This window comes from Phycodurus eques, chromosome 11 (genome assembly GCF_024500275.1).
Source record: "Phycodurus eques isolate BA_2022a chromosome 11, UOR_Pequ_1.1, whole genome shotgun sequence".
In the NCBI taxonomy this organism is placed as follows: Eukaryota; Metazoa; Chordata; class Actinopteri; order Syngnathiformes; family Syngnathidae; genus Phycodurus; species Phycodurus eques.
Genome location: NC_084535.1, coordinates 5,991,080 through 6,003,125, shown reverse-complemented (window position 1 = coordinate 6,003,125; position 12,046 = coordinate 5,991,080). Strand labels below are relative to the sequence as shown.

The 12,046-nt window shown below is 41.0% G+C and overlaps 1 protein-coding gene across 1 annotated transcript in view; it reads right to left on the bottom strand.

The window, feature by feature from the left end:
* LOC133409479 (protocadherin-15-like) overlaps positions 1-12,046 on the bottom strand; it is a 220,203-nt gene that overhangs the window by 71,914 nt on the left and 136,243 nt on the right. The window contains exons 19-21 of the mRNA XM_061689538.1: positions 11,119-11,212; positions 6,819-6,947; positions 1,411-1,716 (exon numbers count right to left, since the gene is read on the bottom strand). Coding sequence (XP_061545522.1) covers positions 1,411-1,716; positions 6,819-6,947; positions 11,119-11,212 — 529 coding nt within the window. The remainder of the gene's footprint in view (positions 1-1,410; positions 1,717-6,818; positions 6,948-11,118; positions 11,213-12,046) is intronic.

Here is a 12,046-nt window from a genome sequence, read left to right as displayed (position 1 = left end):
AGATGGCAGAAGCTCTATAATGAATCTGTGTATCCACTTTTTTCTGACATTTTTGTTTGGTAATGTGCCATAGAGTTTTCTGCTGTAAAACATGTGCCTTGGCTCAAAAAAGGTTGGGAAACGTCGAGGTCTATGTATACAAATAGACAAACAAATCTTTTGTTGTTTTTTATATTTAAGAGCTGTGTTAACATTCAAAATGTGGCTTACAGTGACACACTGCCTTACAATAATATTAAATGTACTTTTAGGAATAAAACGTCTCATTTTTGATGAACACTTTCGGTACTTAGAGAGCCAAGTATTTTTTGAGGTGGTCCTTGCTGTAGAAAGTTTAAGAGCCACTGGTCTATATCATATGTAGAAGGAAAAAAATGGGTTCAAGTAAAGGGCATTGCAGAGGAGAGATGCATATATTTGAGACATATATGCATAAGCACTGATCACAATGAATATTCATGCTGCTGTTTTAGGTCGATAGGCTTATAAATTATGAACACATGCACATTTTATGATACCTCACAGTAAACTTTACTGTATATTGTGTCGATGGGATGGAATTACAACTAGCAAACATGAATCATTTGCAATAACATGCATCTGTGTACTTGTATGAATGCATGCGTGAGTGCACACAAGTCCTTTATGCATTCCATTTCAATTTCAAAGTATCCTTGGAGGTACAACCAATCTAATTGTCTTCCGCTCACACTGCGGTTGTCCACTCTCCGTTGAGGCAGATTAATGTCACACTGCTCGCGTCACTCACTCACCATTCGCCCTTCACTTTCTCCCCTCTTACTTCCTTACCGCTGCAGAAATTGTCGCTTACAATATGCCAGCAATTACTCATTCCTCCACTCCGTTTGCTCTGCATAGCTGATGTTTCCTTTCGCGTGCCGGCATTGCGAGGGAAAAATGTGCAGTGACATTTGACTTAGTTAAATCTACCCAAAGACAGACTCCACTGGTTTTACAAAAGTGTTACTCTATATATTGCTCGATATTTATATATATATATATATATATATATATATATATATATATATATATATATATATATATATATATATATATCCAGCACATATATATCCAGCACGCCCGCGACCCTTGTGAGGATAAGCGGCTCAGAAAATGGATGGATGGAGGTTGCCACCACAGTGGATGGCAAAGAGGGAATGTGTGATAATTTTCAGACAAAATTAAGTAAAACTGGGTAATTTCCCAGCATTTGAAATTGGCATCTTTCATTAACACAAAACTGTAGTGCCTCCACCCTCAGTAAAAAGACACCCCTCCTCTAAACAGTCGGTATTGAAATTAAAAGCTGTGTTAAATCATGCAACATTTCTTCCAAGTTTTTAATACATCGGCCAATGGCAGACAGGATTCAAACACACAAACACTTACGCTGAGCGTTAGGATCACGGTTCCGACGGGGCTGTTCTCGGGCACGTTCACCACGTACGTCTGCTGCGATAAGACCGGGCTGTTGTCGTCGATGTCCGTCACCTGCACCATGACGGTCAAAGTGGTCCGCCGGGGGTCCACGGCCCCGTCGGAGGCTTCGATCACCAGCTCGTAGCTGCTCCTGAGCTCGCGATCAAGCGGCACCCGGGTGTAGATACTGCCGTTGGCGCTGATTACAAACAAGTCGGGATGATTGACGACGCGGTACCCCAATTGGCCGTTCGCCCCTGCGTCTGGATCTGTGGCCTGCGGGGATCAAAGACAGAGGGGCTTTGCTGTAAGGAAGATAAATTATTACCTTTGTGTACTCGTTACATGAATAGATGTAGATGTGAGATGTGCTTGCCAACTATTTTTCCTCTAAATAACATGATCTACGATCTGAAATTGAAACCCTTTTATTTCCAGATGCACTGTAATTAAAATGTTGCCCAGCTTGCACTGTGAGCTGCTACAGTGACTGCAATTCATTGTACAAAGTTGACTGCATTTGTTTGAAACCACTCTAAGTGTGAACTGCAATCTGGATTATCGGGTAAAGAAAGGTACATACCAACAATCAACAAAATTTGAGCCTTCAAACAAAGTTAACAAGGTCCGATTACTGGGTGTCTCTGACAAAACCTCCTTTGGTGTAAGGTGTGAATGTGAGTGCGAATGGTTGTTTGTTTCTATGTGCCCTGCGATTGGCTGGCAACCAGTTCAGGGTGTAGCCCGCCTCCTGCCCGATGACAGCTGGGATAGGCTCCAGCACACCCGCGACCCTAGTGAGGAGAAGCGGCTCAGAAAATGGATGGATGGATTAGGTGAATTTGGGAACGGCATACCATGAATATGCATGGTTACTACTCTTTTTTTAGTTCTTTGTATTTAGCAGCAGTCTACATGCGCAGTGGCAACTGGCTCCTCTCACAGGTCAGTCTTGGTACTACAACAATCTGGTATGGAGTAGGAGACTCACAAATGTCGATGGAAATATCGTGTGTGTAGTGTGCCGTGTCGGTCACCTCAAAAACACTACCCATTACAAGAGAAGTAAGCGCATTTTTAAAAAAACAGTATGCGTTTACCCGGCTTTATTGTCAGCTGTTAATGATGCAATGTCATTATCATATGGGGTGTGGGGGGGGGGAATACATCAAAAGTCATAAATAACCTAATTTCCCTCCTGACCCGGCAGACGTAAACTGTGAGTAACACTATTTACATGGACCATTAATAGTGGAAAGCAATAAATATTCACTGCGAATGAGCAACACATTGAAAACTGAAGGTGGTTGCCTGGAGGCTGACAGCAGCTGTTTTGTGTTTGAGCTGATCCAGAACACGATCCATTAGAGCCGGGTTTTTTTCATTCTAACACCTTGCATATTTACACAGCATACAGACGACGGCTGAAACAACGCTCGCGCAATTTGGGTTCTCATCCTCGTTGTCACTTGGGAGATTTGAGTCCTTGTGACGAATTGCGCGCTGGTTCAAAAGGGCAACACACTTTGGTTATGCAACGCCTGCTTTTCGTCACAAGGGACGAGCACTGAATTAATCTTGATAGGAAAACACGGTGTTCTTCAAGTCAATAGCATCCAATAAAAAACAAAAAAAAAGAAAAGTGGTTTGGTCCTTCAGATTTTGATTGACACCAAATAATCAAGGTGTTGTTGAACTGTAGCCTTTGAGCTTTAATTCCAAGAGGTCTTAACCTTGGTGAAAAGCATGCTTTAATATTTTATTGTAAATTACAAAAATCTCCCAAAAATTGAGGTACTTGCATAAAATGGCTGTAATTCCTCAAAGTAAATGCCTTATTTTTGTGAAACATCTTAAATAAAAGCAAAAAGTCAAAACTTCATTGTGTTATTGTTCAATTGAGGCACTGTTTTTTTCCATGTAATTCTTTAATGTTCGAGGCAAATATTTGACAGAGATCGAATCCAGTGCAAACAATCAATTAATCTCTAGTCCTGCCAGTTGAGCGCATCAAATCGTCCACCAACTTCCTGTGTGCTCATGCCTGAATGTACCCATTAATATTCATACATCACTCACTGAGAAATTAAAGGCCAAAAACATGTTGTGCAATGATAAAGAAGTGAAGAAACAAAAAGACTCCTGGAACAGTTCCAACATTCATTGTTTTTTTTTCCCTTGGCCTGTGCACCGAGTTTTATGGAATATGATTGAAGATTTCGTGCTCATTCCAGCTCACTAACAGCAATGCCAATGATGTGAATAATTTGTGGTAAATAAATTATACCAAATAATCAATCCAGTGGCACCCTGATTTATGACTGCCCCCAATTTAGTAGTGTAGTGAAGACTAAGTTCAGCAAAAGTGATGTCGCGAAAACCGATTAATTCATCACAGTTTTTTAATCATATTATTACTTTATGCGTTTATATAATACAATATTGTAGAGTGCTGTTTTTCGTGTGTTTTTGGGGGGCTGGAAAGAATTCATGGTATTTCTAATTTCAAAAGGGAACGTTGATTTCAGATACAAGGGATTTAAGTTACAAGTCTGGTCACAGAATTGAACGGAATTAAATTTGGAAGTCAAGGTCCTCCTGTGCATGCAATAAAATTAAGACGGAACAGTGGCTAGCATGTCTGCGGTTCGAGTTTCGACTCTCGGCTTTGACGATTAATTGTCCATATATAGGTATGAATGTGAGCGTGAATGCTTGTTTTTCTATACGAGCCCGGCAATTGGCTGGCGATCAGTCCGGGGTGTACCTTGTCTCAGCTCACCCGCAACCCTAATAAGGACAAGCCGTACAGAAAATGGAAACACGAAGGGATGGATATTTTTTTCCCAAAAGATTCATTCTAAGAATTTCTGCTTTGGTTATACTGTATAAGACGACCCCCCCCCCCCCCCCCCCCCCCCCCCTTCCTAAGGATCTGTAGGACAAATTGGTTTCATAGTTTTAATCAGGCGTGTTTTTATGCCCATAGCTATTAAGTGCTTTACAAAGTAAAAAAAAAAAAATAATAAAAAAGAGTCAGCACCCAGTAGTTAAAACTTGAGTGTATGACCACCTTGACGCATTGTAAAGTTTTAGGTGATGGCGTTTAATGTTCTCCTTGAGATTTTAGCATCAGCGTTTTATTTGAACTGTACTTTCTTTATACATTGTCTTATGGAGAGTGCCCTTGCTGAATGAGTGCATGGAGGGCACACAAAGCCCCCATTCTTGACTTTTTATACAGTAGTAGATTGAGTGACTGCTTTGAAGTGACTTTTCCTTATGGTGCACCTCGTCGTGTCTTTATGCGAGTAAAACTGCTATAGAAGAGCGCCGTGTGCAGAATCTAAAAAAAAAAGCCCTTTTGATCAAGCTCATCTCCAGCTCCGGCACTGGCGTGTGCATACGGGGTTGCAGCAATGTCTTCAGCTTTAATGTACTTTGCACTGTAGATCGAAAAGGCTGAGCATGCGAGGCTTACTTACTGGGACGGAGAGGCTAAGCAGGCGAGGGGATTGTGGGGGAGACGAGCACCAACCCAGCTGCTGGCTGCGTTTGTGAGGACGCACTTGGACGAGAGTCAGAAGGCAACAGGGCTTGCTTAGTGTCTTATTTCACACTTCATAAACTAACATTTGCCGGTAGACTGGTGTATTTAAAACTAGAAATGCATACATAATTACCTATTTCTGTGCCAAAAATCCTGAGTCTCCTCTCGTATCAACATTAATGTCAAAGAGGTTTCACAATAATGGCATTAACTGTGGGTCTTGCTCAATTCACTTTTGCCTTCAGTCGGTAGAAAGCATTCTCTATTCTCAGCCATGAAAGAATATTCCCTTTCTTTGCCTTCAAAAGGTTTGTCTTTCATCCAAATATTAGGAAATAATGGTATTAATTAAATTGGTGTCACTCTGGCCAAATCATTCTGAGCCTCTGAAAATGAAGGTACTAGCAGTGCAAACAGTGTAATCTAATTAGATCGGGGAGGTAGAATTGGCTAAAACTGATGATCCTTCAGAAACATCCAACGGTTAGGCTTCTCCTAACTTTGCTCGCGAGGGAGGGAAAATGCAAAAATGTGGCCTTATTGTCAGTATGTGTACCTTGCTTTAGTGACTCCGTTTTCTTTTTTTAAGACTGTCTATTTACTAGGCATGTATTGTTCGACGCACGAAACAATTGAACGCAGGAGAGCGTCTGCCAGGACCACAAACATAATGCATTGGAACACCCTGCTAGAAAAATGACTCCGCCATTCAGTTCTTTGCGCCACTATCATAATTGAAGGCTGCTGGGGACCCACGAGTGACTAAACTACCTGTAGGACCTCTTCTTTTTTTATTGAGCTATCTGAACATGTACTCCAAGTAAAGGGCAAGTCCTGACATTAGAGGTAAAACGGTTTGGTTGTATCTTGGTTTTAAGGTTCGGTTCTTTTAAAGAAAAAAAAAACAGGCAGAACAATGACTGACGCTAATATTTTTTTATTTTGTGAAACCACAAACTATAAAACAAGATGTAGTGCCGCCATCTACAGGGATCTGTTGGCCCTTATGGTGGTTTACAAACTGATATTCACAGACAAGCTGGATGAGACCCTCCTCCATGAATACCCATTGGAAAATGTGCTTCAGTGAACAGTTGGACAGCCGTCGATGGCAGTGAATGAATCAAATGCCACTAGGGGTCGCTGACCATGACGTCGCTAGCCAGAGGCTGAGCTGCACTGTATTTGTTTGCAGAGTGGACATGAGGCTTGAGTGCAAAGCAGTTACACTTGCTGCCCCCAACCTAATTATCTGTGCTTTGACTGTTTTTGTTTTATTCCACATTGGGTGTGCTGATTGGGTAGACACTGAAGTGTATACTGAACTTTGATCATCTGGATTTAAATATGCATCAATATATTCTTAACAGAAGCATTTTATTGCAATAATTTTATTCAATATAAGACAATGAAGATAACACCATTTTGGATATCTACACCAGAGAAAATATGTACAATAAGATGACCTTATCCATTGTATTATTCATCATCATTTTGAGATTAATTCCTTATTAATATGCAAAATGAGGTAGTAACTCTGTAGGGAAAAAAGGCAATGAAGCCAAGACCAATTGATTTTATGGCATTATCGACAATTTAGTGGCTGTAAGATGTTAATTCTCATGTACCCTTTTCATGGTTTTATCATTAAACCATGGATGATTCATTTGAAACCACAAATAACATGGTCTGTAGTATGATGATCAATTATGACGTAAAAATCCAATTATAACTGTGAAAATGAAATGTAAGCTCATACCGATAGCACGAGGGGGAAAAAAAGAACAAAAAGGGATCGAAAATGCATCGCCCCGTGTGTTAAACTTACCTTGACTTGTCCCACAAGCAGATTGGCCTCCTCTTCTCGGACAGTGAAGTTAGTGGGGCGCGCGGGGTCAAACTCAGGGTCGTTGTCGTTAACGTCAGTCACAACTATGTCAACTGTTGTTGTTGATGTCTGGCGAGGGATATAAATCCAAATTTGCATTCATTTGAAAAAACAAAAACAGACGTCTCAACGAAAATGCCTAAACTTGCACATATTGAAGAAAGTACCTCCTGAAGGTACTTAGAAACCTTTACATTCTTACAGTCATTACTGTGTACCGGTTTGACACATTTATTAGACCAACTGCCAGTGTAAGGTTTATGCCACAGTTGCCCTAAATCAGTAGTTGTCAAACGTTTTACACCAGAAACAACCTCAAAAAAATACTTAGCGAGCCAAGTACCACCAAATAAGGAGCTCGGTAGGCCTTTTTGTTAGCCTACTGTAACATTATGCACTTTGAACATTACCACTGCGTTTAAACATAAGAAACTACAGTAAAGAATTGTACTTGAATGAAGATACAATCAAAATATCTTGCTCATAAAAGTTGCACCTAAATGTTTGAAAACAAATGGTTAAATTTAAATGATTAAACACAAATATATTGTACTTCAAAGTTAAATACAACTGAACTGTACGTTACAAATGTACTGTACTGGATTAACAAAAGTTGAAGCCACTATAACATTTTGTCTTATTATTCTTTTATGTACCACAATTTGAGAATCACTGCCCTAAATTACCAGCATTTGGTAATTACCAATTTAATGGTACAAATGGTAAGGAAAAGCTCTGTGACTTGAGTGATATTTTTAATGCCAAAATATAATTACTACCCATTAATGGTCATTTTTACTGTTTTCCCTGCCAAAACATTTATTGACAGGCATGATAAACAACAACAGAAAAAAAACAGAAAAAACAAAAAAAATTAAGTGGTTCAATGTTACGCTTGAGTGATTTTGGACTTTTCAAATTTGGGTAGAAAAAGGTGAATTCAGTTTGAAAATCATCAATGTCCGAAACTCGACAAAATGTCAAGAGCTCACTAAAAATCAAAATAGTTTGCATTAAAGCGCTTCATTAATATCATCTTGAATTTATGACAAGTACGGTTTCCTAGTGGTTAGCAAACCTGTCTCACAGTCCTGAGGTTGTGGGTTCAAATCTCGGCAGCAGCCTTCCTGTGTGAATTTTGCATAGATTCCTTGTGCTCATGTGTGTTTTCTTCAGGTACTCCGACTTCCTCCCGCATTCCAAAAACACACGTTAGGTTCATTGAAGACTCTTAATTGGATATCGGTGTAAATGGTTGCTTGTCTATGTGTGCCCTGAGATTGACTGGCAAGCAGTCTAGGGTGGACCCCACCTCCGGCCCAAAGTCAGCTGGGATAGGCTCCAGGTCGCCCCCAACCCTAATGAGGACAAGTGTGTGCTATATAAAATTGGTGGATGTGGAAAAACATGTTTTTAAACGAAGGATTGTATTTATGATGCCCAAGAGTTTCTATTAAATTACAACCACTGGGACTGCGTTGGAAATTGTTCTACTCGATTCTTTGTTCACACTATAGCCCTCATGTTGCTGATCTCCCTTTTAACCCATAATCCCCCTCATTGGTTTATCCCACCAGCGTTGGAATGCTTGATGTTTATGCATGATTTATTTATTTTTGCCATCTGTCTCTGTAAATCACAGCCTTGCAGAATTGTCGCAGAACCCATGGCAGTCCTTGGCAAAAATGACTGACAGGTAACAAAGCTGTATGCTAATCATGGAATGAACTGTCGGTCTTGGAGGGAACGGTTGCGATGTAGAAGCGGTCGACCCTCGTAACTGTTCTCGCCAGACGTGCGTTTGAAGTTTGCCCTGGCACTTGAGTGGCATTCATCCCAGCGCAAACGATCGAGTTCTTCCATCTCGCTGTCCTCGCGGGGATTCACCGCAATTGTTGTTTGCTTTGTTCGGGCGTAATTACAGACATTCACGCAGGGAGCTGGCACACTGGAAACTATCACATACAAGGGGCCTGCTTGATCCACCGCCACGATGGGATACAGTAGCCGGGGTATCATTAACATCGGTATTTCTTTTTCACTTTGCAGAAGACCTGGAGTCAATTAGTGTCACAATCCTGGCATGATTTTTTTCATCAAAGCCGCAAGAACCAAGAGCCTGATTAACGAGGGGCTATTATTTATTTAAAGCCAAACGCCTGCGCTCTGTGATAGCTGAAAGGAAGCCGAGGTGGGTCTTCTGCACGTCGGCTTTTCAAGTGACAGGCCTGGCCGAAAGCCGCGGATGAGCTCGTGCTGTTAGGACTCATGTAGTGCGTCAGCTGAGGGGCAAGGAATACAAAGTGTTATCCCAGTTGGTGTATGAGCCCACGAGGCAGTCGTTATTACAGAGTTCACACCTGGGAATACTGATTTTGGAATTGGTCACACAGAATGCAGATGGAGCAGGTTGTGCTGAAGGCACGGAAGATATCACAATTTAACCGGCAAATAAGGTTTGTAGGTGTACACCTAGATAATTTTCTCCATGTCACAAAGCCTTTAAATTGCATACACTCTTAAGTAATCATCTCCATGTCATTGAGCTTTATAGGCAAACCCATTTTAAGACAATGTCACATACAATTAAACTATGAAGTCCTGAGACTTTGGCGAAAAGAGCTTTAGGAAAGCATCTACTGTAAGTCCCGAATCTCAAGACAATGTTCATGACATACCAAAAGTAAACGTTCTTCGCTTTTACCTATGTAATTGGATTTATGTTCGTCGTTCCATTGTTCACGTTTCGAACTTTGACGTTAGCTTCAGAAAAAAGAAACATAAGACAGCTGTGTGCTTCACCCTATTGCCTCCTGATCTTAGAACTGTTATTGTGTATTTGTACTTAGTTTTCACAGTGTTTGATGACTGCACACCGTGTCTGCTGGCACCAATCTGCAAATAAAGTGTCCTAGGTCTACTCCGATCCATACTAGGTGCCCCGAGCCACCTCAGCTGATTCTCAGGTGCCCGAGCTCCTCACCCTACCTCTGAAGGTGAGCACCCACACCTTGCGAAGGAAACTCATTTCCTACATGTATCCAAGACAGATTTTCCTTTTGCATCACTAGTTTATGACAATTTTGTTGAGCTCATCGACAGTTTGCGTTCAAGTCACCACGTTGCCATGGTTACCGCAATTCTATGCTAGTCTATGCTAATTACACATACAAAATTCAGAATTTCCGTTCCTCCCTCCCCTCCTCGGTACATATTTTTTCTTTTCTTTTGTTTCCGACCTTCCTCGCAATACTTTATCGCAGCTCTTCCTTCACCCACTTCCTCGTTTAACTCCCCTCCTGTTATGACAGCTTTTCATCCCGCCGCTGACATTTGGCACACCCGAGTCACGCGGCAATTTATTTTGTGCCTGAGACGCTTCCCTTTGCTGCACCTTGATCTAAAACTTGCACAACACAGGTAAAGGTTATTGACTCATACAATCTGTCCATCTATAGTGAGATGAATAGCCCCACTCTCACCCTACCGCTTCCCACATTTTTCCTGCAAAAAGCTGTATTCACCATCACTCTCCCAGAGAATGAAGAGACTCTTTAGATCAGACTATCAGCAAAAGAGAGGAACACACTTCAGCTCGGCCTTGAAACGAAGACAGCTGCCCGAAGTCGGCAAACTGAGGTGACACCTAATTAAATTAGAATGGTTTATATGACTATCAGTACATACTGTGAGAAGCAGAGAAGAATGTGTTGTGGGGCCCACTTTCTCTGAGCTGATGGCTGAGGGATTACCAACAATCCGAAGACAAAAAAACAATACTTCAAATTCATCACGTTTACAGGTTTAAAATGTTGGCATTATCAGGCATCAATTAACTTATCATTTAGTAGGATCTTGTACAAAACTTGCACCGTAATTATTAAAAAAAATTTTTTTGGGGTTAACTATATGTATATGCATAGAGGTACATTTGGGGTAATTTAAAAAAAGACACAGTAATTAAAAAAATATTGTCTCAACCCATCTGTTTTAAAATTAGAGAGTTTGTACAAAAAATTGCACTGTAATCAAACTAATATTGTCTTAACATTAAATGATTTAAAATTGTAAAAAATGTAGTTTTGCTCTTACAAGCGGATGGAAGAACAGAATAATAAACTCAATTACAGTCATGTGAAATAATACCTATGCAACTCAACAATTTCAGCCCGTAAATCTACATTTCCCTCCCAACGTAAGAAAGACGTATGGTTTGTGATGATAAAGGCCCTTGTCTTACCCCTCCAGGGTTTCCATCTGAGGCTGTGACGACCAAACGGTAGCGGTCATTGGTTTCTCTGTCTAGAGGTTTCTCCAAAATTAGAAGACCAATCCTGTGGAGAAAATCAAAATGTTAAATTGAACAGATTGATGCTCATTTTCACAAATCCCAACCACTAAAAGGCTTGGCGCATCAATTTTCCTGGCTTGTTTGTCCCTTGTAAGCATATGAATACATAATATGCACTTGGAGGGTGATGGGCGTGCTGCTGTTAGAATTTATTTAATTAAAGTATGGACACATTCATGAATTTCGGCCACTGAGTACTGAGAGGAGTCACTGCGGTGCAGGAGCAACAATTTGTTGGCAGGGAGGCATTCCACACAGCGGCCCGCGCATTCCCGAGAGCAGTACACAGAATTATCTTTGTTTGCACACATACACACATAGTGGCGTAAGACATGAAAGTGGCTGCAAGTGCATTAATACAAACACTCACGGGCGCACAGCACACACAAAACAACGGAACCCAGGAGACAATCTGCCAGGACCACAAACAAAATGCATTGGAACACACAGCGAGAATAATGACTGCCGCAACTCGCAGTCGTCCTGTTCTTTCCTTCACTCTTCTAACTGAAGGCTGCTGTAGACCACACGTGACTTAACTAACTACGACGTTTTCATTCTTAAATCACATCCGTTGATTTTATTTTTAACTTGCGCTCCAGGAAATGGGAAATCTGTGACGCCGATACTCATGTTCCCGTGATGCCCTTTCAAATGAGTCCAACGAATCCCCGCAATTTTGCGGTTCCAGGTGCTGCGTATGAGTTGCCGCACCATGTGTGTCAAAGTAGGAGTTTTTTGAAGGTCTATAATGACCTCAACATTGATGCTCATTTCCGTTAGCCCGTCTATTATGTTCTGTATTATATGTTAGCAT